General features: G+C 37.5%; 1 protein-coding gene across 12 annotated transcripts; it reads right to left on the bottom strand.

Moving 5' to 3' along the window:
- Window positions 1-92: 92 nt before the first annotated feature.
- On the bottom strand, window positions 93-27,101 carry LOC113664976 (DNA-binding protein RFX6). Of its 12 annotated transcripts, none has more exons than XM_089201382.1 (22): window positions 26,727-26,849; window positions 25,053-25,134; window positions 24,550-24,596; window positions 23,205-23,304; window positions 18,559-18,819; window positions 17,426-17,504; window positions 14,229-14,352; window positions 13,454-13,515; window positions 13,268-13,345; window positions 11,323-11,350; window positions 10,551-10,661; window positions 5,672-5,749; window positions 5,187-5,300; window positions 4,629-4,678; window positions 4,434-4,534; window positions 4,261-4,319; window positions 3,701-3,842; window positions 3,487-3,581; window positions 3,123-3,240; window positions 2,544-2,663; window positions 1,726-2,366; window positions 93-1,390 (listed from the first exon to the last, which is right to left on the bottom strand). In XM_089201382.1, the coding sequence occupies exons 5-22, from the start codon at window positions 18,728-18,730 to the stop codon at window positions 992-994; spliced, it is 2,571 nt and encodes an 856-aa protein (XP_089057508.1). In that variant the 5' UTR covers window positions 18,731-18,819; window positions 23,205-23,304; window positions 24,550-24,596; window positions 25,053-25,134; window positions 26,727-26,849; the 3' UTR covers window positions 93-991. The 12 variants fall into 12 exon arrangements, with proteins under 12 accessions (XP_089057508.1, XP_089057506.1, XP_089057509.1 ...); XM_089201380.1 differs by having other exon boundaries at window positions 24,535-24,596; window positions 26,727-26,833; XM_089201383.1 differs by lacking the exon at window positions 23,205-23,304 and having other exon boundaries at window positions 26,727-26,829.
- Window positions 27,102-27,917: the final 816 nt, after the last annotated feature.

Here is a 27,917-nt window from a genome sequence, read left to right as displayed (position 1 = left end):
CGCATATAGAGGTTGGGAGGCGTTAGGAGAACTTACACCATATCATAACGCTGATGATCACGTTCCTATGAAGAGAGTCCGTACACATCTTCTAACAAATAAAAGTCTCAATTTTATTAACAATATATTCCTTGAACTTTTCGTCTACAAAAGAACATGTAATACAACTAAAGTCGGAGTAGGAACAAGTGTTTAAAATACAAAAATACAGCCATATAAAATATGAAATATACACAAAAATAAGCTACGGTATAAAAATATGTCGCTTCATGATATTTCCTATTTTACAAAATGTGTTTCATTGAAATTTCTAATTCTTATCAATCATTTTCATTCGTTCATCTCAAAATTATTTTCATCCTTATTTTCAAATATGTGATATATCATTTAACCACTAAAATCAAAATTTAAAATCATGATCTAATTTCCTATCTAACTTGTTAGCATACGTAGTGATAGCAAAAACAATTATATGACAGGGGTAAGCGAAACCTAAACGAATGATTGAAATACAATTAAGCCGATAATTTTGCAAATTTTTGGTGAATATTTTAGAGATTCTGAACACGACTCTCTATTACGTTTGAATCATAATTTATCATCAGTGAATTTTTGACAGGTTATAGATAATTAAGAGTAAATCTGAACGAGCTCGACAACTGTAGTTGCCGATGAGAACTTCATGACGTGCTGTTCTCCAAAATATGCTGAACGTTTTTTCTAAAATTATTACAGGGAAAGTTGAGGAGTTTTGAGTGATCTCCTTGGGTCCGTTTATCCAAAACAATGCTGTTTCAAAATGACCAAGATTAGTTTTTTCAGGGAATTTCCAGCGCGAAAAAAGTTAATCAAATAAAATTGTTGGAATTTACTCTCGAAATTGCCACGTTCAAGCCGCAAGTGATAAGAAGATCGCGCAAAATATCCTCTGGATTTGTTTCTGTACATTTTTTCGAAGAAAAAAGTTTTTCAGTTTCTATCTATGTGATATCTAAATGGCTGCTTCTGTAAGAAGTGAATTGATAGAAGGAAGTATTCCTGGTTCATCAACACAATCCATCTTTTCCAACTCACAGTCGCCGTTAAACAGCTTGTGGACTGTCATGTTGATGTATTCCTCATTTTCGTCCGTGTGTTCCCCGACCCCGACTCCCTCATCCAACATTCCTGGCGCTTCAGAGTAAACCATACTGCAGGCCATCAAAGGAACTTCTGCGCTTGTGCTCACGTGCTCCACGTGATTGCGTGATGCGTGTTGCGTGACTGGCATATAGTAGCCTTGCATTACTTGTGGATAAGGTACGTTTGCGTGATTCATCATCGCGTGATATGGCGAGGGACCTGAATGACCAGTACCATTTTCAACGTACTGTTGACTGTGATCATAGCCCTAGAATGGGAAAAAAGGGAATAGGTTACGAGCTCATTAAAATCCAAAACGCGAGTTACTTATTTTTCTAAACACTGATCTAGCAAGGATAAATACTGTATATAATATGCATTTCTTAACAATAACAATAACGATCTAACACAGGATTTCAAATTCTAGTGTATTTATTATCAAAACTCTTACCAGCCCAAATGAATAACAGTGATGCGGCATAGAATTGATAGAGTATAATTCAACGGCTTACACTGAGCTAGACTAAGGAAAAATGTTTATGACCACTCGCTCATATTTGTCTGAAGAGAGTGATTGTACTATTTCACTCGCCCTTAACTTACATTAGCCATGTAACAACTCTCGTTAGTCGCCGGAGCCTGGTACCGATTTGGCGCCACGAATCCACCAAGCCCGCAGTTATTGAAGTGCTGCGCAACCAGGCTGTCAATCGCCTCAGATGAAGGGTTTACATCGCCGTGTATGGCATATCCCCAAGGCTGCTTTTTCTCGCCTAAGGCTGTGTACGTCACTTGTGAGAAGTTGCTGTTCCCTAGAGCGTTTCTGGGTAATCCTGTCGAAACCGCTGGTGACACAGGTGGCGTGAGCACAGGCGCTTGAGGCATTCCATTGTGACCAGGAAAGTAATTCTCCTTAGGAGACGGCATAATGAAGGCGGTCGACTCCAGCGGTGTGGGCGGGAAACCATTCATCGCAGGCGACATCGGTTCACTCATCATAGAGCATGCGCTCAGGCGATGAGAGGACAGTTTCTTGGGCCTTGGTTTCACGCCATTTAGGTGATCACGTGACTTCGTCCGCTTGTTGCGATTGGACGGACGACAAGTGTATTCAGGTTCTTCGACTTCAATCTTAGGAGGCAGTTTGCCTCCGTTGAGTACAACGCTATCGGGAACTGTGAACTTTGTTTTTGTCACAACGGTTTGTACTCGAAGCGGAGATTTTTCTTTGTCGACTCCCTCACCTGAAGAAGAGAAATAAAAGAAAAGAGTGATAAACTTAGAACTTTACGGATAAAGCCTCAAGACCATCTTCTCTCCCCGCTACTGAGATGTAAAATATAGAACCAAGAGCCCGGTATGGCGACTTTTCATTTTCATTTAGCTAGACATTATCCGTAATAGTAGGGATAACGGCTCACCCATTTTGAGATGCCTGTCCAACATTTCTTGTAGCTTCTCCTCTGTTTCGTTGTAGAATTTTGTTTCAATAACGAGCAGCATATACTCATCAAGAAGCATTCTGATGAGGTGAAATGAACCTTAAAATAATTAAGAAATTTTTAGTAAAACAAAGCATCGAGAGGCGCATTACGGCATGAGTGAAATAAAGAAATAAAAGTGTGTTGGTGTGCAAAAATTCTGAGCACGGAGCCAATAAAGAATTCTTTATATGAAGAGCAAATGGCAAAAACTGAGTGCCTTGGTTGTCTTTTCAAACGATTTCCTGAGTTGGGTTTTCTTTTAGAAGTAAAGTTAAAATAAAGACGGCTTATATGGTTTGCTTTTGCAGTGAAAGCTATTTTCAATCTTTTTGGTGACTTTGGACCCGACTAACGAGAGCTACAGGCCTTTCACGCAACAAAAACGCAAAGGTTAAGCTAATAATGTGACACAGCTTCGGATAAAGGTTAAAGCTTCTTATTTCACAAGGGATAATCGATAACTTGAGCGGATAACCTCGCCCATACGTAAAGATTTTCTAAGTTTAGCGTACTAACCGAAGTGCGTCGAGGCGTTCAGCGTAAGATTGTGCATCAGCCTCGCTCCCAAGAATGACCATCTTAAAAGAAACTCCTGGGCTCGGCTTTTGAAGTCGTCACTAGTGCCTTCGCAGGGCTGCAATAGTATGCAACGTGGATTATCATTAAGAATTAAAAACAAACAAGAGAACAAATGCTTTTTGAAATAATACTATATCAGATTTTTGTTAAATTTACAGCCCTCAATTAAATTATCTAGCCAATCCTTCTGACCTCTGAAAGAGCAGGTAGTTTATCTGCGCAGTTTCCGACTTTGCGTGCTGATCACATGCTCATTTCATGTGCATCAAGTGCACATCATGTACGCATGGTGATAACGTACCCTAATAATCTTTGTCTCGACCAGTCTATCTAGCCATTCCACGTAAGATTCCAAAGGAGCTTGTTCCCGCAGCAGTTCCACGAAGTCTTGGAGAACTAAAAAGATCAATGCAAGGCAACAAAAAGAAAAATTAAAATACCAAACGCCTCAATTTCGTGAAAAATGCTTCTGGAGACGATGAAACTGGAGTAGAAATGTTTCATTTGTTACTTACATTCATTATCAAACCCATCCTCGCATTCCTTCTCAGTCTTTGTGTGAACAGTTTGTCTTGCACTGTTTCCATTGTCTAGCTTCTCAATGTCTTTAACCATGTGATCGACAACCTCTTGATTTGCTAAAACGGGTCGTGCGGTCTGGAAAATAAACACAATGCAAATTATACCTGCCTCGTGATTCAGACTGCTTCATTATGCTGGGACCTTAACGATATGGTCGGTAGAGTCTCTCTTCTGACTGCTAAAAGTTACGTTGTAAATCAGTTCGGAGAATTTGGTATCATATTAAGATAAGACCCTGCCGCTTTTAACTTTGTCTATTCTCGTCAGCTGTTCGCTGGATGATGTATCGAAATTGTAAGGAGAAATTATACATACAATTTCTCTCAGAGCTAATTATATCTCAAGGTTAACTTGTATCCTTTGAGACTTTTTTTCCGTTATTGCAATTGGCGTTAAGTATCCTTGATAAAGATTTCCAAGAGTTCAAAAGAATTCAAGACATAATCTTGCCTAGAGCTACTTTAGGTTCTCTCTGCTGGCTCGGTTTTCTTACCTGTGCAAGATGCAGGAAAGATGTCTGTCTTCTCAGTGACTGAACAAAACGTCTCACAGCTAAATATAAAACAGAATTAAAAGATGAAATAAGAAGGTTACTCTAGAGAGAAATAAGGAATAATATGTCAGAAATAAACGTTAAATAAATTTCCGGTCACAATGTTATCAAACCTTGAATTTTTCCCATTTTAAGATAATCCGGTAGCTCAACTGTAGCAGCTATTACCCAGGACTCCAAATGTCTCGCGAAGGTCCTGATATCAGCGAGGAGACTGAAATGAGAGATAAAAAAATTAAACAATGTTTAATTTGCAATTCAAGCATAAGATTATAGTTCATCCGAAAAAGGCATAAATGTCAGTTTACCCTTCTGGCACGTCTTGCATTGTAGATGGAACCAAAACATCCATGAGAACCTGACAAGAAACGGAATTAAAAAATAGATTATTTTGACGTCAATGAAGATAGTAAATTTTAAGCCTCGTGATTTTCAAGTGAATGATAATGTTTTTTAGTGAATGCACGGGTATACTCGGATAATAAAAACTACGAGTTCTCCCATTCATAGGAGCCAAACCTAAGACCTTCCGGAGGCTCTGCCACTGAGCTGTAGAAGGCTACAGTGTAACTATGTCCATAGTGACAAACTTCCCTTGTACAGCTAGGATAGGAATATCGATATGTAGTGCTTCCACGCAAAGTTGACTATTTCACTGACAACATTCCGAAAGAAAGGCCTAAAAAGCCTTTGAATGTAATTTTCAAATAATAGAATCATGATCGAGGAAGTAAAAAATCTGACTGAGTTATATTCATCATTGCATATTTCTTTGAGATGAAAGCTGATAAAAGAAAAACGCAAAACTGAAATCTATTCTTCTGGATGAACAGACACTAGATTTATAGAATCGTTTATTTGAGTACCTTATATAAAATTGAGTCACAAACACAAATGACATCAGCAACGACCTCTGTGTTCATCAGTGGCAGAAGGTGATCGGGCATTCCTTGCCAAAAATGGAGAAGAAAATTTTTTATCTGAAATGAGACGCACAAAGCATGTCATCTTGTTTAGTCAGGTTGGACTGTGCACAGCTAACTTTAAAAACGCCTGGCAAATTCACTAAGGATAGACGCACAAACCTCTGGGAGTTGAGTGCACGAAAAGTAGCGCCTCACTCTTAGAGTTCCGCGCTTACATCATTTTTTTTTTTTCGGCGATTTTTCTTAACTCGCGCGACGATCTTAGTCGAAAAGAAGGAACTGCTCGTAGTTTATCTTTAGGGTGACTACTCATTTCATTACAATGAGGATTTTTTTAAGGACAGTGAGATTACCAAGGCACCAATGGTATGGGACAACCTGTATCACAAATCATTCTATGAACCTCGCCAGTTGTATCAGCTTACCTCATCAAAATTTGCATTAATTGCAGTGTCCAGTATACATTGACAGTGAGTCTTGTACATAACTACGAACGTTTCAACCTGAAAATATGTTAAAAGTCGTATGTACAGTTTTAATACCGAAATTAAAATATTGTCGAAGTTTCATTTCGATTTTAACCCCCCTAAATACAACAATTATTCAACGAGTAATTCCTCTCCTAATAATTTCAAAAGAATATTTAGTAAATAGGTGATGAGAGTGGAAAAAAAATCTTATCAACGGGTGGTGCTTCCTTGAAGAAACACCAAATGCTTTAGAATGATCCAAGAGGAAATATGTGATAGCTGGAAGGGATAATTTCGCATTTTGTCATGGTAGTCGCCAGGGAATCTATGTTAGCATATCTATAGCTGCTGAAATGGTGTATTATAAATTTGTATAAAGAAAAAGAGAACATGGTTTCTACCTGGCTGTACAAGCCGCGCACTTGACATCTTTTCTCTTGCATTTTTAAAAACATATCAACTAGAGATTTTAACCCTTTACCCCCTAAGAGTGACTCGCATCTAATTTCTCCCTACAATATCAACCCTGAGTCACATATTAAGGTCATGAGAATAAAGGTAATGATCACCAGCTAAAGAAGCTCTTGATTGTTAAACAAACTCTCCTTGTTGGCAACTTAGGAAACGTGTGGAGAACAGTATGGAGAATATGCATACTGATGTTAGGGTGGAAAGGGATAATTTAATGTGACCACACAATACTCAGAGGCACATATCAAACTTACGTTTAACATCTGCCTCTGTAGATTTTCGTGACATGTCACGCAGTCTGAGGTCAGTCAAAAACACGCTACTTTTCGAACATTTTCCTCTTTTTCGTGTATTTCATTTGAATTGCTATCTTTCTTACCTTCAGTTTCTAAAACTAACGTACATAAGCTTTCTATACCACTGTATTTGAAGGAAATCATTAAAATATTTCGTTCGGGTTTTTGAGACTTATGGTTAGCGATTCAGATATATCGAAGAGGGGTTCACGCCACATGCAAGCAGTGGCCATGGAGTCTGGGGCTATAACTCTAAAGCGCATGCCTAAAACTGGTCATTACCGCGAAATACGAAAAAAACAATAAATTTGGCGTAATTTGATGTATAATACATGAGGTTTGGATATTGTTTGGGTTCGGGAAATGGGACTCGAAGTTTACGCACTGGTGATTTTTTCTTCGCTGGCTCTTCTCGCGGTGGCGGTAGATGCACAAAACGATTTCGGCGAAGAAACAAATGGTCCAAAAGGGGAAAAACTGCCTTGGTTTACTTACGAAATAAACAAGTAAGTAAAAATTGCGTTTATCGAAGTGTATTCCAACCTGTTTCTTTTTTCTTTTTAATTTTTTTCAATTTTTTTTCACCGAATTGATTTTTTTTTAATCAGCTATCTCATATATTCACTGTCGAAGAAGTCTGATCAAGAGCCGAACGACGAAAGTGCTGATTCTGTGATTGTGGGAATCGTGGAAAAAATATTGAGGGAATCTGAGATTCGCGGAGTTGTTATAAATTCCAGAATTCTCAACGTCTTCAGGAAAAATATTTCTCTCCTCCATTCAGCGTTCAAGAAAGCGTCAAAAAGTGGGGGGGAAAGTATAAAGAAGCTTATTGATGCGTGGAAGGCAAAAAACCACTCCTTCAAAATTTTCTATCATGAGCTTGAAAACAACTCATTGATTGAGGAAAACCAACAGCTTCGTGGGCAGAAAAGGAAAGCTGAACTGGATTTAGTCGCAGAGCAGGCAAAGAGATTAAAAATTGAGCAGGAGTTTGAAGATGTTATTAGGGATTCGGAAAACAGAAAAGAACAATACAAACAAAAATTCAAAAGATTTGCGAAAAAAGCAGCAAGAATGCAAAAAAAGGGACAAAGAGGTCCAAACAAAAGCAAACGTTTCACTGATTATACCAAACAACATCAGGCAAGATTAAGGCGAGGATTTAAAGAAGACTGCCACTCAGCACTGTCATTTTTAGGCCTCTACAATTTTATTGCCACCAAGGTTGAGGTATTTAATAATGACACTCAACAATATGAAACTATTTCATTGGTAGAAGAGGGAGAGTTACAACTATTGGAAACAGAGCCAAGAGAACTGACTGACAATGATATTGATGACATCAATATGTGGGTTTACTTGAAGGAAAAATTGAATATATCTAATGAAGCTTGGCATGAGTTGGCCATGAAGTGTAAAGACATGCCCACAAAATATAAAATATGCAAACACCTAGATAAACTAAATGCCAATTGGAATCTGAGAAGTACACCAGGGGAGGCAGAGGGAGTACAGATTTCTTTCAGGGAGAGTCTTGAGGAACAGATTAAAAGGCTGCAGAAAAATGGAGTATTGGACAAGGTTACTACTATTAAAGTAAAGCTCAGTGGTGATGGTACCAACATTGGGAAAAGGCTTAAACTTGAAAATGTCACATACACAATTTTGAATGAAAAGGATGCAGCAATGAATGAAAAAGGGAACTATGTTCTAGCAATAATTAAGACAACAGAGAACTATGACAATCTTAAAGAAAGCCTTGCTGATCTAAATAATGAAATGTCAAATTTAAAAGAAATTACTGTAAATAATCATAAGTATAGCATTGAGTATTTTTTGGGAGGAGACTGGAAGTTTCTAGCCTGTGTTTGTGGTTCAGGGGCTGCTAATCAAAATTTCTCTTGTATTTGGTGTAAGTGCCCAGGAAATGAAAGGTTTGACATCAGTTAAAAGTGGTCTATAACTGACAAATCTCTTGGGGCAAGAGATTTACAAGAAATAGGTAAGTATGCAAAATCTAAGCAATATAATTGTAAAACCAATCCATTATTTGATTTTATTCCTATTGACCATGTAATAATTGATACACTACATTTATTTTTGAGAATATCTGATAATTTAATTGAACTTCTGATCAGGGAACTTCGCAGGAAAGATGCCATTGACAAGGTATCTACTTTTTCAAATGGGTTTTGTCGAAATAAGTATAGACATATGGCTGGGTATGAGAAATTTGTAAAAGAACTTGGAATTAATTTTGAATGGAAAATTAATAGGGACAGCAAGAAGTTGGAGTACAGAGACCTTACTAGACCTGAAAAACTCTTGCTTTTCCAACATATTAATTTTCACTTACTATTACCAGAGTTTCATAATGTGGACAAGCTGCAAGCCCTTTGGGGTAATTTCATATATATTATGGGTGATCTTAAACTTAATTACACTACAGATGATGCTATCTCTAGCCTCAAGGACAAAATCAAAAAATGGTTTCAAAAATTCTTAGACCTTTACCAAGCAAAAGATGTAACACCATATATGCATTCTTTGTATGTTCATGTACCTGAATTTTTAAAGCTATACCAAAATTTAGCTTATTACACTCAGCAAGGTATGGAGAAGTACAACAACACTGTATCAAAGGACTACTTTCGATCATCTAATCATAGAGGGGTTTCTGCTCTAAAGCAACTTTTCTTGAAAAAACACAGAATACAGCTTTTGGAAGCTGCTGGTTTGGAAAGGGTGAAGGAAAGCTACAACTGTGGAAACTGTTCAACTTCTGGCCATACCATCAAAACATGTACTGCAAAATGCAGCAAATGCGATGCTCCCACTTTCTGTGCACATCTTGTTAAAATAGATGGTAAATGGAAGCCAAGATGTGATTTAATCAATCAGTAATGATATAATATATCAATGTATTAAAGGAGTGTATTACCCAAAAACTGTTAGTAGACGTTGTGTAGAATAATTTGCTATGCCTGTGAAATGTTTCTTGTATACAGTATTCAAGGAGTCTTTTTCAAAAATGTTACTGCATTGATTACAACAGAATCACAGACTGAAATATATGGGTCATTTATAACCACATGTTTACATTTTATGAAGGTAATTCAAATGCAAGTAAAATAATTCTTTGACATCAACTATCAAAATCAATAAACATGTGCTAAATCAAATATATTAATGATGGACCATATTTTTGTATCCACATTTGTTGCCATCTCCACGGACACATGTAAAAACGACTCGATGCCCGTCTTCGATTTCAGATCTCACGTATTTATCGCCAATTAATTCAAATTCCACTATGGGGTTTCTTTTTGTCAACCAAAATCTCACAGTCCCTAGTACAACATAAGCAAAATCGCCGTTTTCATTCATGATCCGCTCATTCCACTTTGTGCCGATATAACAATCCAGAGTTTCATTTGAAAGAATTTCATATATTAGTTTATTCCTCTGATATTTTTTGAATGAAATCCTCCCAAGACTTTTATAGAAAACATCGTCATCGACTTGAATTTCAATACGAACTTCTGGATCCTCTCTGCGCCCGGAGCACAACTTTCGGTTGATCTCCCTGTAAACGCGTTCATAAAAAGTTTGCTGGCGATCGCTGAAGGAATCATCGATTGGTTTTGACATCGGTTCCAATCGCATTACGGGCAAATTATGTTCATCGCAAGGCCTCCATTCGTCAAATTTCTCGCAGTATCCTTTGAAATGAATTTTGCCACGTTTTCTCGCTTTGTCGACCTATATTATCTCTACAGGATAAATATTCTTATCCGTAGTTTTTATTTTCTTGCATTGCTTGGTCTTAGCTTCAACGAATTCGTCAATAAATCTCTTCGGAGTCTTATGCTCCCGCTTCACTCTGTTGGCCGCCATTTTTAACATTGGCGCTCTTTGCATATTTAATTGCTCTGCGCATGTCAGGTGAGTAATACGGTGGCTTGGGACCAATTTAAGCAAATGTTCAGTTTTCTATGGGATAAGTTTGATATGAGGAAAATTCAAATAGATAATTGATGTTTCCTGTTGTAAAAACTTATTACCTTTTCTAATGATATTTTCTCCGGTAACTCCAGTAGCCTTGGATTTGGGAAATCTGGTAACAGTGTTCCAGTTTTGGAGCTGAGTGAGTATTTTCGAACTGAAAATGAGCCCTGCAAACAAGAAAGTAACTTAATAATGACTGTAAATATATGAAAATCAGATATGTGCACTGCGGTTGAAGAAACGAATATAGAAGTGATCCTTGCAGTTGTGAACACTACTGAACTAGTAGCTGAAATAAAGCTTGAAAACAATTCAGGGCCGTACGGGATTTGAACCCATGACCTCTGCGATACCGGTGCAGCGCTCTACCAACTGAGCTATATTCGTTTCTTCAACCACAATGCACATATATGCTTTCATATATTTACAATGATTATTCACCACTTGGGGGGTTTATTTGGAACCAACATAATGACCAGCTCCCAGTTGGCTTGTTAGCTCAATTGGTAGAACGCTGCAGCGGTATCGCTGAGGTCATGGGTTTAAATCCCCTACGGGCCTGAATTTTATCAGGTCTCATTTCAACTACTAGTTCATTAGTGTTCATAACTGCGAGGATCGCTTCTATATTCGAAGAAAGTATCTTGTTTATTAGTATCATGCATGAGGTGTGCGTTAACGAAAAGAAAAAATATTTAAGTAAAGATATTAGAACATTGGTAAATAGTGTGTGGGCAAAAATAATTAAATCTCGCACTGAGGAAAATTGCTCATTTAAGTAAATCTTAGCAATAACAAATCACGTTTTTGGTCATGAACAGTCTTTACCTCATTCTTGACTTTTGACCCAGAAAACCTGTTTGAAATGGAAAGATTGATGAAGATATTAGATTAAACTGAAATTTTAGAGAGGCGGACGGTTAGATATATACCGTCGTGAATCACTTTTTCAAATAATTTCGGTCACCGTCCATCAGTGAATAGTTTGAAGCCGGGGGTATATGAGTGTAATTTTGACTATCCCTGCATTTCCTTGAGAAGCAAACTTTTACTTGGGTATCCTGTGAAATCGAAACGTTGCGAAACCTACACATCCTGTTTTGTATGTGGGTCAGTGGTGCTATCAGCGGTGGCTGTTAAACGCTTTCAATCATCAGATTTTAGTAGTGATTCTCCTTTCCATTTGCCATATGTATTAACTAGTGTTAAATCTGAGAATATAGTGGTAAATCAGATAATATCCCCCTGTTGAAATTCTTCTTTAATATCATCGAAAATCTGTGTACCATTGTGTTGGTATTGTAAAGAGAAATTACATCTTGGTTACTCTTGGCAATGAAAGGACAAACAGAATCGCACGAAAACAAGCCTGTGAGTGCTAGCGGCCTGTGTCAGGCTTACATTCGGAGAAGGCAGGACAAAAAATAGCGAGAGTTTGGGAACAAAAACTCTTTCCGTTGCCGTTTCCCTTGACAACCGTTCAGCCTCGTTCGCCCTTTAGTTTGCATGTCTCTTCTGATCGCGGGCGCGGAATGAACTTAAGCCGTGCTTTTACACATTTCAGTTGTTAAGTCTAGAATTTCTTTGTTGTAATTTGAGGTAGAATAAGTCTTCCAAATTGACTCGCCGTTCAGTCGCTCCCGTTCCTATGTTTAGCCCAATTACAAAGGAAACATTGGGAGAAAAACACCCCTTTTAATGTAAAAGACAATTAATTCAGCAGTATGCAAACAGACCACACACCAAGAATACCTCTCTTAAAATACTCAAAAGTCTGGTTTAAATGGAACTTTGAAAAAACAAAATCATTCAGATAGAAAAAAAAATCGAAGTGGCGTTTAAGTTTGCGAGTGAATCATGGAAATCAAAAACAGCTGGGGCGTTTTATTGAAGAGTTAAAAAAGCTTTAAATTCATAAACGTTAGCCGGGCTTGACCTCTCGGCTTAAGAAAGATTATGGGCTGTAAAGTATTTCGATCTCAGCTGGTTACCATTTAAGAACACTCCTACGCACGAAGTTGTCAACTCTTTTATATACAAAAATATATATAGTAGGGGCTTCAATGACGTTTTCAGTCCACAAGCGGTTGCCGATGGTGAGATGGGCTGGGCGGCTGTGCCGTAAGTCGAAACCAAACACACGAAGTTACTCGCCAGCGGAACAGACGGCGGTGCGAGGTCCTACAGGCGGCGGCAAACCGCCAATAACCGGTTTAAATGGAAACCCCTGAGAGAGTCTTAGTCATGTACATCTTTGCTTTTATGTTCTTTGGGAGTAACATATTTTTCTATTCTTAGGCGATTCATTTTGGTGTCCCCCCGGAGCTCAATTAATGCTGTATTGTTCGTTAAAGTAACTGACTTTGAGTATAGCCTCCTTAATTTAAAAGGTGTCAAATGATTAAGTGACCTTGAAATAAATGGAACAACTTAATTTCTAGATGTGTACTTAATTTAAGATGGAGGAAAGACCTCAACATCACATATGTCTGCAAACGGAGAAAATTGCATTGTAAGACCGCAGATTTACGCTATTTTTTGCCACGTAATTTTTCTACTGTGTTTAAAGTTTACACTTCTTTACATTACAAACTTCCGTTTTTCATCCCCGACGAGTTTTGAATAAGAAAGAACCGGCATTTCTATTGTCTTTTCAATAAACAAACCCCATTATTCTACAGAAACCCATTTAATTACACAGCTCAAAATAAGCAGCGAGATGTCGCTTGGTATACCATGACAAGAAGTCAATACGGAGAATTATTTCCCTCACCTCGTTAAACCTTTGCCTGAGTATACCGAGTGATAATAAGCAGAGGATTCCTTGATACCTATTCCGTAGTAGTGATATCTGAGAGAGATGGCAAGATATTATTGTTAAGTGCTCGTATAAATAAACGAAATCTTGGAAACGATTAGCGATTCAAAAAACAAATTGGTTCAGTCAATGCCATCGTACTTTGAATGACCGCGGGTTCCCAGCCTTCTTGTGGTTAGTTGAGGAAACTTCAGTCGTATCGTCTGAAAATAAAAACAAAATAGCTTAAGATTTCTAGCCTGTATTACCTGCTGTCAAAAAGTTCGAGATTTTAAACCCAGAAAATCATAAAAATCTCTAGAGAAGACATACACTCTGAATTGTCTTCTTATGGCACAGTCAATTCTGTTCCGGAATAGATTTTCCTTTATTTGGAACATTTATCGAGAAACTAACTCAAACCCACCAAAGAGAATTTGATAATTACTCTGTCATCAGAAAGGAATCTTCTTTTGCTAAGTATTGTCTTCTTGTATGACTTAAATAAACTATTCAAAACAATTTCAGTTCAAAATAAACAAGGATTACAAAAACACATCTTCGACCATCATGTTTAGGAATACAACCAGCAGCGAAAAACTTAGCGCAAAAAAATGTCCAAAGTTTATCGCTTCAGGTTGATACAGCGAGTCATACGAAAACTTTTCTCTCGTATAAATTTCAGAGTTTTAAGCTTAAATAAAAAGGAATCAATTTCATCATCACTTCTTGTCCTTTGCATACAACCAGTGAAGAACGTCGGGAAAAGTCGCGCGACTGGCAACATGGTTATTTTCATTCGCTGGACGTGATTGGCCGAGCTTACAGGTAGTGTGCATGTCTATGATTGGATGAGAAAGATACGCTGGCTCTTTGCTGAGTGAAGTATACCAGTCAAATGTGCTTTTGCCAAAAAAAAAATATCGAATAAAATTACCTTTCCAAACGTTGCAGCACATGCTGCATCGACACTATGCCTTCGACAGAAGTCCAGATAATGAGCGTACAGAATACAGCGTGGAAGGCATACACCTTCACACATTACATAGTTTTCTTCAAGCCTGTAAAAACAGTAGAAATATATAACATTTATGGTCAAAATGTATATATCTTTGCAATATACCCATGCTTAACTGCAACAAAAAAAGGAGGACCAGAGAGTAATTCATTTATCTGTCATTCATTCAATCAAAGGGCGTAAAAGATACACTCAGTTCAGATTTCGTTTTCACAATTCTCTAGGCAGTCACTGAGAAAAGTTTTAATTCCGTAAACATTGAAAAAGTGCGTCTGAATTGGTTCACAACCAATAGAAAGCAAACTGCTCAGGTGATATATGTTGGATAAGCTTGCTGGAAATTAGTGAAAAACTGTTTAGTAATTCGTGTAAACGTTTAAAGAGACTACAGAACTTTAGAAACATCTTTGCGTGACGAATACCACACCCATTGATGTATGTGGGAGACGACCAGACTTCACACAATGTTTTTTTTATCAAAGACTCGGTTTTCTCGGAAAGAGGAATTAGCTATATCAGCTTTTGAAGGGTTTTGAAGAGTTTGCCGAGAACATTTTCATTTCCCAAGCTCTGTATTTCAGAATAATTCAAGAACACCCATTTATTTCCTCGGTGACTCATTGTTTACGTTTAACTCAATATTTTGGTTGGCATTAGCACCGAGCAAGGCTGCATTCTTTCAATCTTTTATTCGAACAACAAACATTGAAGACGTCAAATGTCTCTGTCATTATTTATTTACAAGATGGAATCCAATCGACCTTTACACCAAAGTATTTTGGTGGAAAATTCTCCGTAGAAAATTCTCGATAGAAGAGTAATAGATAACATGTTAAGATTAATCTCTTGTTTTGAATATCCGTAATAAGATGAACGCGAGACAAAGGCATAATTCCTTGACTTTTGACCAAACAAAAGAATAGTTTTAAGTATCAAGGTTACTCTAAACCATCTATAATAATACTAAATATAAGTATGTTTCTGACCTTTAATAGAAAATAATGTAATCTCGTATTAAAGCCATTATTTGATGTGAGGAGAATTTTCGAGTCTGTTAGTGCAATAACTCTTACTTCCTAAGGGGAAAAAAATGAGCCTCGAATCCTTTTTTAGGCAATCTTTTTCTTCTCTTTTCAAAAACTTAAAACGTCATAAAACTAACTGCAATCCACTAGTAAATTTCCACATTTTTCTCCAAGAAACTTTCCTAACCCGATTGTGATAGAAATAAAAAAATCGTGCCTCTGGTGAAATATTTTTCGAGCACCCCTGTCATGTGCTCAAAACGGAAAGACACATCTGTTTTGGGATCACGTATGGTTTCCTAATTTGTGGCCGAATATCCATTCTTTCCGTGACGTTATTTTATTTCCAAACGTCTAAGTTTTAAGAACATCATAACAATTTACATTTGAAGTGTTCGAATTAAAAGCCGCTGGCCTCCAAGGGTTCGAGAATTTGTTTTCCGGTCTTTTGTGATCACGACGCTTTCAACAAATTAATTGAATCGAGTTCAACCGCAAGATTTTAACGCATAGCACGTCAGCTTAAAGAGGGAAGGAATTTCTTTCCCGTCGTAAACAAACTGTCTATCCGATAAGTTACCTTGCCCTTGGAACGAAAGTGTCACGTACATAGCAGAATTTGAAAATGCTGTAACTGTTTCACTTAAAATCAACAGGTGGTAACTTGTAAATTGCTCCTGTCATCAGACACTTTCGCTAAACTAAAATCTTCCTTGATTAATTTTCCTACAACGACAGCTTGTATACCATATAAAAAATAAGTCAGAAAATTCAGAAAATATTCTGGAATGAAATGAATGTACTTCCCTCGAAATGGTAAAAAAAATTGTGTACAAAATTTTGCTGCAAGGTCTACAACTCCCAACTCAAAAATCCATTTAAAAACATTTAGAAACATGAGCTCCCTAATTGTATTTTCTTTAACAGAAATTTACTAAAAGCATTTTACCAAAGCAAGTGTCTCTTTTGTTGATAAAGCCTTAAGAAATTCCGGATGGCACAATTCTGTAAAATAATCCACGTATTTCTGGCTGGGTGACATGGGTTAATATCTAGTCCAAGACTAGTGTGCGTCAAAGCTTTTGTGTACCATAATGAACGTCAATCGATGAAAGGTTTAGGCGCACTGTAAAAGACTTGTTTACTTACAGACTTACAAGCTGTTAACCGAAAAGAAATATTCATTTATTTTACGCCTGACAGAGTTGACTTAAGCTGACAGCTACGAACCATAAGTTTGCTGAAAGCACCAAAATAGAACTCTCAAGAGTATCAATGATATCAACACAGTTAATTAACAGCTGAGAGATACTCCTTGTCTAAATAAGTTCAAAAGATTTTGCTGACGGGGTTTCTAAAGAGAACGGCATATTCAATTGAAAAAAAATATTCTGTGCAGTAACTGGTGTTGTTTGCAGTTCACGCTGCTACTCCAACTAAATTACTAGTTATGTGGTTTTTCAATTTTTGTCTTCCGCCGAATTTCCGGACGTAGTTAAACACGTGTGAAGATTCACAAGATTTTGTAGAAACCACATTTAGCAAATTAGTGCCGATATTAAGGCAGTACGCACAAATCGCTACAGAAAATTTTTTAAAATATGAAATCAGTGTTGTGGAAACAAATTGATCTGTGACATGCAAATAGGATGAAAAGACTGTGTTTACAGTAAATACTACACTGTAAAAATGTGAATTTATTTAAAGCATGACATAACTTCTATTAACCTACTAAAACCTTGTTAATAATAGTAACTGGATCTACAGTGCGATTTTGATGATACAGTTGCTTTTCGTTTAAAGTTATTTTTGGATTTTTTTTCTTAACGAAAAAATGTTAGTTTCTGTCGTCCTAGTTGGTAAGATGTGCAAATTTGTTTTGAAGTGCTTTGCGGTTTTCACTCAAAATTTTTTGCACCTAAGTCCCTTAAAAGAAAGCGTTGCCGTTTGAAAGAAAGCAGAGCCGAACTAATTGTTAACAACTGAAAGAATTAAGAAGTGTTAGAAGTGTGCATTGGAATCTTCAGCGGTACTTGAAACAGTGACACCTTTACAGGAAACCATAGTCTTACAACAAAGATTAAACCTTACCAAAGCAATGTTTCCGTTAGTTGTTCTTTCTTCGTTTTCGGAACTCTTGCCTTGCTATCTTTCATTATCAACTCGGTGTCTGTAAAAAAAGAAAAACTGAGCTGACAATGGGACAGGAAACCAACAAATTTGTTTCTATCAACACGCTTGTAATCTTACGAACGTTTGTTTGTCAGCGCAGACCTTCTGGAAATGAGCGCTAGCCACTGAAAATATGCCTCAATTTTTAATCCGATATTTACGTGAGTGATGGTAGACTTATAGCTGATTCATGGCCACGAAATAGCCTCATAAGCAGCTTCAATATTAAGTCGAGACAATGCCAAGTCATTTGTCGTGAAGCCCTTCAATTCAGTGACAGTTAATCCGCAGCACTCAAGTTCAAATAGCGCTCTGAAGTTCATACACATGAGACGTTTTCATTTTTACGCACCGTGCTCTATACCATGATTTCTTAATATCACTTTTTTTCGAACGTTTGCGCATTTTCTTCGCTTGCCTGAGCCGAAACTGTTGCAATAAAACCAGGCGGGAACGTTTTCAAAACATTACAGTGCGACTTGCGTAAAAGCGCAGTCAGGCAAGCAACTCGTTCACTCACAACATTTCGTGCGAGGGAATTTCAATCAGCAAAATCTAACTCTCTGAAGGGTAATTATATAGACAATGGCATGGATTAATTTTGATTCTAAAAGCTCTTATGGAGCGTAAAACTTTTAAATATCTAATGGCGGTCATTCAGCCATGGTAGCTTATGGGGCTTACACCGTATGTTTCTAACAAGCTTTCAAGAATATATTCACTCTGAATGGAACACAACGTGTGTTGCCTTCGGCAAAATAGTGACGTAATGCTACAGAAGCTTGACTGTATTTCTTTACGTCAGCAAAAATAGAAAATTATCATTGATTGCTTCTTTATAAAATGAATTGTTCCACTTTGAAAAAGTGTAACGGCTATCTCGTAAGCTGGTAGATGCATACGGAAATATTGATAGAAAAAAACGTACCTATTTGTTATGACCGACGGTTGACATCACCTTTGTTCCATGCTATTGAGGTTTATTAAGCGGACACAAAAGATAGTAATTATATATTTTTGTGGTATCAAAATACTGATGTACTTTTACATACCTTCGGTCTGTTCCTCGAATTGCCCATGTAATTTCTTGTTGTTAGGCGTTTTTTTCGTTTTAAGTTTACATCTTTTCACTCGCGAGACGAATTCTCTCTTTTCAAAATCGCTCACGCCGATTTTATTGCTTGACTGGTCAGGTACACGACTTCTGTTCCTCGTGCTGGGCATCGCGACTTTGTATTCGCTCCGATTTGTAAACTGTAAAATACGACCCGTGCGGTCAGCTATACACCTCCCGTTGAGTCAGAACGAAGAACCTGGTACTCGCAAAAGAAGAACCACCGACTTTTAGATCGCTTTGTCTAGAAACACAGAGAGCATTAGTTCATGCAAAAGAAGGGTGAATGTAGATGTCTGCGGCGGATTATTTGAGCGAAAGCATCTGTAGTCATCAACTGAGGTGCATAATTAGAATGAGGTCTGCAGTCAAACACAAAAGACTTGTTATTGCCATTTGACGGTTCCTGAAATCATTCATGAATTATTAATGCTCAGCAGGCGCGAGCGAGTGAAGTTGTTACGTCATTTATTGCCTCAACCCACGCATTCGGATCTTAATTAAATAATTATCTCTGTTTCTTTCTCTCGTGCCAGTCGCGACCAATCACGGCACGGCTACTAATTGAACCCTTGCCACCTTCAACAAAAGGATTTTTGGTCACCACGGCAACTGCCGCCGAAACAAAGAAACTCGAAAAGCTTTACGCTTTAAGTTTGATCTGACTGTCAACAAAAGTTATGGCGTTTGAATGTTGCCCTTTGTGTAACCATCGGCTTTGCTCAAAAAGCGATTGTGCAACGGATTTCTTGTATTGTACCCATGTGGCTAACAAATAATTCAAGTGTATAATTAAAACGAGCGTTTTCTTCTACCGTTTGTAGAAAATGTTTCGAGAAGACATTAGAACAGCCAGACTTACAAAGCAATTCGCTAGAAAATCTGTCATTGTTGTAATATCTATGGCCTAGAGTGCCACTTGATTCCAACATTTTATCATAATATCGTTTTAATCCATCCTAAGCCGTTTTGCACTTTCCTGCAGTTTAATTGTGATAAGGTTTGTCATTAACGAGACAATTGTGGCTTTTACTGGATCAAAAGATTTCCTCGACCACTTGTTTATAACGGGAAATTTTCGATACCACATCCCTTCTATTGTGCGGTAAAAAATGCAGAGTGGACGAACGTGACACACGACTCAAGTACACGCGTCATTTTCCCGCCGTTTGACGCACGCGGCCGCGGATGCCATAGCGCGGATCAAACATCACTCGCTCGCGTGCATAAAATTACAAAAGCCCCATACCACATACAAAGATTTTTGTTTGCTTTGCATGCAGTTTTCATCTTTTTTGGGAAGAATATTCATAATGGATGCATTTTTTCCAGTGGAAAGACTTTTGCTGCGAGTGTCAAGTACATTACGGACGAAATCTTAATGATTGTACGAATTTGGAGGTTTGCAATGCTGACTGCAAAACCACACCCATGATGACAAAACAAATTCAATTTCAAAGTAACAACTTGGCTGATTATTAAGCAGTAACATATCGACTGAAATAAGAAGAAGTTGTACTAATCAAAACGATAAAAAATCGACATGTAAGTGTAAATCAAGTTTACCGGTGAGCTTTTTGGTGAGAAAAGCATAATGAACTTTCTTTGCGACGAAGTCGACAATTGTTTCGCCTGAAGCGTTTTCGATTTGTTCCAGATGATTAAAATTGTTCCAATTTATTTCACAGGTTGACTTATCTTCAAAAATTGAAAATTCTGTCTGTTTTTCAAGACTTAACTGAACGATAAAGAATTTGATTCAGAAACGAGCCCCAGGAATTTTTAGAAATTTTTGTTTGAAGCAAGTTCAAGGACAAAAAGAAAAATTCCAATTCAAATCTAACTGTTCTAAAACAATCAAAAAAGACTTCATACCATGCACACTTACTGACGAAAATTTATCCTAGGACGTGCTTTTTGTCACATACTTTAGTCAAACCAAATAATTTCTCATGATCTTAACTCGTACGTTTATCCACTTCAATTGACTGAGTTAAATTATGCTTATTTAAGACTGTTTCAGCCGATGTGAGTGAAACAACGGAAATTGAACCTTGAAGGTTTAAGCAAGATTTTGCGGTAATGTGATTACGAAGCTTTGAAACAATCTCCATCAGTAGTGAATGAAACCAAATCAAATCCTGAGCTTTCCTTCCAATCACTCCCTGACTATCCTTGAATATTGACTGACATGTTCAGCTTAAATTCTAACCGTGAAGAGAACACATTCGTTCAAATTAGATTTAGACCCTATTTGCTCTATCAGTTGTACTACTAACCTTTCTAGTTAGGGTTTTTCCCTCACTGATCAGCTGCGATATAATATGGTTTCTCAAAGCTAATAAGATATCACAAGATTTTTCTTCAAATGTAAGCATGAACTTTATTGCTTACTGAACTGTGGACAGAATGGAGGCCGAACGTGACGGTATGCCAAAATTGGGATAATTTTTACGAAACAGATAAACAAACCATAGCTGAAACAAAACACAGAGTGCGACACCAACCATGACTGAAAAATCGAAAGAAAATCATTTTTTTTAAGCAGAAATATTTTCTTCCATTAACACTCTGCACGCAACTTTTGAGCTTCAGGGACAATTTCGATAAAAGCGTCTTTAAGGAGGAAAACATTATCGCGAGAAGTTTCTAGGAAAGAAAGTGATACCATTCATTCAAGAAACTCTCAAGAATGATTCTCTCTTGTCTCTAAGGTTGGAAGTTCAAAAAGGACGTGACAGACAAAAAGTGCTGGTGCCGCCATATTTATCTCGCTTAGACCCACGCGATAGTCAGTGAAATTTTAAGTTTGCTTCACTCTTTCTCCATTCCTTTTCCTTCATCAGTAAGAAATTTCACTTCTATGTGCTGGTTCGTGCAGTTCTGTGTAACGAAAATTTTTGCCGGAATTCATTCCGCTTGGGCTACTGCAGCTACGCGCATAATCGACAATAAAAAAAAAATGAATGACAACAACGCGGAAACAAGAAGCAAACACAGTAACGAACAGAGCAACTTTGTGAATCACGTAAAAGTCAAAAACATGAAAACGAAGAGAAGGAAAAACTGTGATAAAGAGAAATTTCTTAACTGATCAAAATTATCATGATAGCATGGCCGAAATGATGAAGACTTTCAGTGGTTAATGATCTGTTTAAGATTTAAGTAAAACTGCCGACAAATTGATACAAGTTAATTTAGATAGGGTAAAACTGAACTTTACTAAAGACCGAGGAGAACTGAAAAATAATCTGGAAACTTGTTGAGGAATACAAATTTACGTGGAGCGGTTTTTTTTTCTTCTATTCTTTCCGGTAGCATGAATCGAATTGCTAAAGTTAGTAGGGTAATTTAGTATTATCAACTCAGTTGATAACGTAAATTGGCCACCGTAAAGAATTTCAAAGCTTACGTTTCTTGCTTTGGCCCTTCGCCAATCGCTCTGACGAAGGGCAAACACTCGAAACGTCAGCTTTTTAACTCTTTACGGTGGCCAATTTACGTTATCAACTTAGTTGATAATACTAAATTACCCTGTTATACTCTCCCACTCACGCAGCACCACAGTTTCTTTAGAAACTTACCCTCTTCATTGCTAAAGTTAGTATCTGAATGCACTCTTCAAGACCGTTAAGGACTTTTTTCAAGGAGACATATCGTGAAACTGAATTGAGAATGAATTGTGTGAAATGATGGTAGGAAATTTAACAATCAAACGCAAGGAAATTGAAGTAATTACAGGTCTTACGTTTGATTCGTGACAACAGAGAAGGAATTCACCTTCCTAAATGGAATACGTTCAGTTGAAAATCAGTTAGGAGATTTTAACATCACATCAAGAACGCATTCTGACTTAGACGTCAGTCTTTATCTCACCTTTTTCTCAAAAAGTGGATCGATTTCGTCTGAGAAAGCTAAGTGCATTTCAGTCAGTACTGGCTCTATTAGAATGAATCGATGTTGTGGGCACAAAAATTGTCATGCAGATAAAAGTTGATATATTTTTAGGATGAATTGAATACTTCTGGCAGCAACGACCTGAGTTATTTTTTTGCTGTGGTAAATGACGTGTCTGTTTGTTTAGAACTACAGGCAAAGGTGACACTGGCGGAGTTTATAGAAACAAAAACACGGTGTACCCTGCATGAGACAGCACGATCTGCTCAACTGAAGTTTAGTGAAGAAATTCTCTTATTAAATTAATACGATTCAGATGAACCTTGTGTCACGGGGCAAAAAAGGAGAGTTTATGACAGTTAGCTAAGTTATGCTAAGTAAGCTTTTATCAATGTTATTTTGAATGGAATCGCTCATCAGGCATTATAGGGCTCTCATTCGGCTAAAAAAGCCATGAATTAATATCATCACGATAAATCGCGTTGTTTACGGACTGAAAGAAAATCGGGCACAAAAAAATTCCAAATCGACACTTTCATACCTCGACGTTATCACCTTGTTCTCTCGCATTGCCGAATACTTTCATAATGTGATATCGTGTCGGTTGAGAATAAGAACGTATGTTATTTGGAAAACAACTCATTTATAAATTTCAACTGACAAAAATGAAGTTCTAAATGAACTCACCTTTCGCAAATTTCTTTCTGTAAACAATTTAAATTCAGCTTCCGAAATCAGTATTTTCCCACGACTGTTGCCATTGCGGTGAGGACGAGGTGAAGACAACCTTTACGGGTTAGAAAAACATTTACTGCACTGGAGATTCACAATGCTCCGGCAGGTGAGAGTTTTGTAAACTGTTATTCTGTTTACTGAGAAAGAAAAATTTCTTTCGCCTTTTAAAACAGGTGGTCTTAAAGAAGCACGGCCGGAGAGCAATAGGTCTGAAAATTTATAGTAGAGCGCACGTGATGTCTGTGAAACTGTTATTTAAGTCTTATTTACAGAGAGATAACAAAGTTAAAAAGAAAATACACAAAAAAGATAAGCTAAGGACTGTTTAATTGCCATTAAATTCCCACTAACGTTTCAATCAAAATTCACGGCAGATTTTTCAAGATTTCGTAGAACCTTTTCTTTGTACCGACATTTTCATCCTTACATTTTCCTTATCCGAGCTCTGAAATATTTAATTAAATTTTGACCTCGCCACTCCGCTTTCGAAAGCTTTAAATAACTTTTAAAATTTTTCATGTTTGAATTACTGTAAAAATAAAAACTAGATAGTTGACAGCAAAGTTCTGAAGTGTTACGCAAAGCATATCAACATGAGAAAAAGCTGAATGACACGATTTTGAGCGAAATTTCTTACAGTGGGAGTTATCGAAGTGTCGGAGTCTTTCGCTAAGTTTTATAAAACATTTCGATTTGCAAACTGTTGAGACCACAGTAAAGTCACCTAAAACAAGTGATTTATTCTAACCTGAAAGTTGTCATAAGAGAAAACATCTACTGTTTTCATAGCGCGAACCTCCTGGCGGGCACGTTCTCTAAACTTTACGCTCACATTCCTTTGTTAAAAACGGCCTTTCCTCTAGATTGCTAGTTTCAGCGAGATTATAACTGTGTGATATTACTATTCTAGCTGAACTCACCGCGGCAAATGAACGTTAGAATGAGTTTATAAACTTAACAATAAATGATTTAGTGAATTCGTTTACATTCAAAACGCCGTTTTCCTACCAAAGTGACTTAATTTAGAGATCTTAGTCATATAGTTCATTACAGTTACTGAAAAAAAAGAGGAAAAAAGAGAGATCAAGAACGCTTACTTTTCCCTTGCAAATAAGTCCATAGACTCAAAAGGCACTCACTTTAAGGGCTAAGATAATTACAATTTCCTTAGTTTTTTTAAAAGTATTTTTAGCAGGATTGAAAGGGGGGGGGGGGAGGAGGGTCTTCGTTATTAGAGGCAAATATGACATCATCACTTTCATTCTAAAAAGTTACCCAACACCTTTCATTTCCTCACTTGCAATTGTATACTGTTCTAATACTTTTCCTTATTAATACCACACCCTGAAAAATAGAAAGGAAAAAGGCAGTTTCATTACAGAGCTCCCTTTTCTTTGAATGGACACCACCAAGTGTTTGGCAATACCTTGAAAATCATCTAATCTATGTTTTTTTTACAGGAGAATTCAAGATAGCAGTTTTGATTGAAGCGCTTTACTCCACGAGTTTGCAACTTGAAGCTATACTGCTTGCGTTGTAATGCTTGTTAACAGTGACGCGGCGATATTACATCCCCAGCGGCACTTTCTTCCTTTCAGCAGACATATGCTTCGCTAATGAACACTAACAACTTCCTGAATCTCTAACTGTGAGGAAAACAACAGTCAACAGAAAACAGAAAATAAATCTTCCATGTTCAAGTCTGTAAATTCTAATGTGCACTGATGGAGTAATCATTTACTAACGAGTTTATATTTGTCTACTCTGTAACAGCTTTATCACAATTTATCTTACACTTGCCTCGATTAATGGCCCATTTATGTCCAATTCACTTCACATGCATCAATGCTCATTGTGAACACCAGCAATATCAGGCACTAGACTGAAACCAAAGTACTTGATAAAGCAATGAACCAAAGTCAGCAAATAACACGTACGTGATACGAGAGCTCGATTCAGAAAATTGGTTCTCTGTCAGCTAACTTCTGCGAAACTGCTTCAGAATTTTTCGAAATTGTAAAGAGTTGATGTTTACGTCTGTTTTCATCTCTGTTTGTTTTTCTGTTCTAATTCAGCCTGACAACTGGCAGACTAGATAGTATCTTAACTGACAGCAAAGAGAAAGAAGAATAAGCTGAATATTTATGCTAAGTTTGAAACATTCATTTTTTTTTAGGAAATGTGTCTTCTTCTTTCACTCCAATTACACATTTGAAAAATGCTCGAGAAAGGGTCGAGAGTTTGTTTATTTGTTTGCTCTACGAGTGTTTTAAGTCTCTAGGAAGTCATTTCACTTCAAACGGAACGCACGGCCAATATTTCCGATGAGTCTCTTTGATCACGAATTGCGCAGAATTCATTCCCTCCGAGAAAACTAAAGCCACAAACTGAAGAAAGCCGAAATTCTTGGCAAGAGCCTAATACTACCCCATTTACGAGGAATCAGAAAAAGTTTCGTCAATTTAATTGAATAAAGTTCCTTTCCGGACTGAAAGTTTCCACGCTCAGTCTCCTTTACACAATTGAGTGATGTCAATCATGAATTTTACTATTGAAAATACAGAATGCAATTTAAACTGATCCGCGAATCAAACTTCACCAAAGTTATCAAGCTGCGAACTCACAAACACGCACAAGAGAGACTTAATCTTCTCCTCTGCATGAACAACTATCAAGTAAAAATACTTAGAGTGAGTGTCGTTTTTCCACGTAAAAAATATTACTTTCAAAAAAATTAGCACAACGTAATAGACGCATTCGTCAGTTTACCATAAACATTCCATTCCGCTTGGTTTAGACCAATATACTCGTTTTTTAACTCTATCGACGCCATGTCAGCTGCCGGGTTAATTTAATGGAAACCCTTGAGGGCATAATCACTGAATAACAGAGGTGGATTATCTCTCAACTTAATTACTACTGAACTGGGTAATGAAGTGAAGAGACCGCGATATTATAACCTAATGGATATTTTGAGACTTAAACAAACCATGACGGATACTGCAACGCAGACGTGGCAAAACAAAAGATCTAATGAAAAGAATGATAGCTCGGCGACGGCATTTTAAAACTTGTACGTTTCTTTACCTTCCTCTGCAAAACAAAAACGTGACATCCCCAGAATTTGCGTCCACATAACAGGAACATAGATTGCAAACTACTTAAGTTTCCCTTTGGAACTCACAGCTACTTACATATGTCACGCTGAAGTTTAGGTGGGCGCCCTTAGAAACGGTAAACACATCCAGCCATTTGCGAAATCCTAACTAAAGATATAAAATCATTTTTCGATCAAAATCTTCCTAAGCGTTGCCGTCCTGATTGCCTAAGGTCCCCATCAACTTCCTCGCGTCTACTATTCCATGCCATCGAAATGTAAGTAATTGCGCCAAGTTTTTGTGCTGACTCTCATATAAACCGTTCGCTCCTCACGTAACTTATGCCTCCTACGTGATTGTATCTACCTGCACTTACCTTATGGTAGCATCTATTTAGGAACTGTAGCCTCTGTTTAGCGTGAAAATATGACTGCTTTGTTTGTGTGATTTTCGTGGCCGGTTCTCCATTTTCGTCGCCAGAGCCGTACGATTTCACTTCAGGAGGGCTCTGGGAACGAGAATTGCGCTCAGACAGCTCGCGAAATACAGAGATGCGCATGCGAGAATCCTAACACGATGTACTCTCGTTATCAAAGTCCTTGTTTCTGATCGTCAGTCATAACACCGTTTTGTAGGAACATGAACTCGTGCGACATTCCTGAATCACTCGCGTCTGCAATTTCCAAAGCCCTTTTCATAATGTGACTGTGAATATATGAAAATCATATATGTGACCTGCGAATTAATGAATGACTATGTGAGTGACCTTCTCAGCAATGAACACTACCCAAGCGTTAGTGAAAAAAAGGCCTGAAAAAATTCGGGCTTGTACGGGAGTTAACCTACGACCCTGCGATACCAGTGTAGTGCTCCACCAACTGAGCTAGCAAGCTTATTGAGAGCTGGTCGTTATGATGGTTCGTAAAAAAAACCCGTGAAGTTTGACTGCGAATATATGAAAATCACATAGTGTGATCATCGTGAACTGCGGTTTAATGAATGAATATGTGAATAATCTTTGCAGAAATTAACACTACTTCAGCAGAGGTGAAAATGAAGCCTGTTACTTCTGTAAACTTTAATTGATTCACTGTATATTATCATTTATCAGATAAACTGCAGTGTTATACAGGGATTTCCGGCCTTGAGAAAAGCCGTAACAACACACGTGAAAATATACGATATTTTTTCACGTGCGTTGATATAGCTAATCAGCTGCTGACACGTCACTCGCCTTTGGCGCCACTCGGTCAGGTTGATGAATGAACAGCAAAGCCTTCACGATTCTCAATACAAGTTGTTTGTCAGAGCTTTCTCGAGTAATGGCGGCGAAAACACTTTTAAAAAATCCGTGTCGCTGATAGACAGTGAGGTTCAAACTTTTCTAGAGGGGGAGGAAAACCACAATACTCAAAAGAAAAACCGAAAGTTACGTATTCAGTGGCTTTGGTGTTGGCATTTCTCTCGGCTGAGAATGAAAATCGACAACTGGAAGATTTGCCACTGACCGATTTTTGCCGTTTACCTGAAAGACTTCTTTTGTCGGTAAGGACAGAGTCAATAAATG

Source organism: Pocillopora damicornis, chromosome 3 (genome assembly GCF_964200805.1).
Source record: "Pocillopora damicornis chromosome 3, jaPocDami1.2, whole genome shotgun sequence".
NCBI lineage: Eukaryota > Metazoa > Cnidaria > Anthozoa > Scleractinia > Pocilloporidae > Pocillopora > Pocillopora damicornis.
Note: the sequence above shows the minus strand (reverse complement) of the source record. Positions and strands in the feature narration are given on the sequence as shown.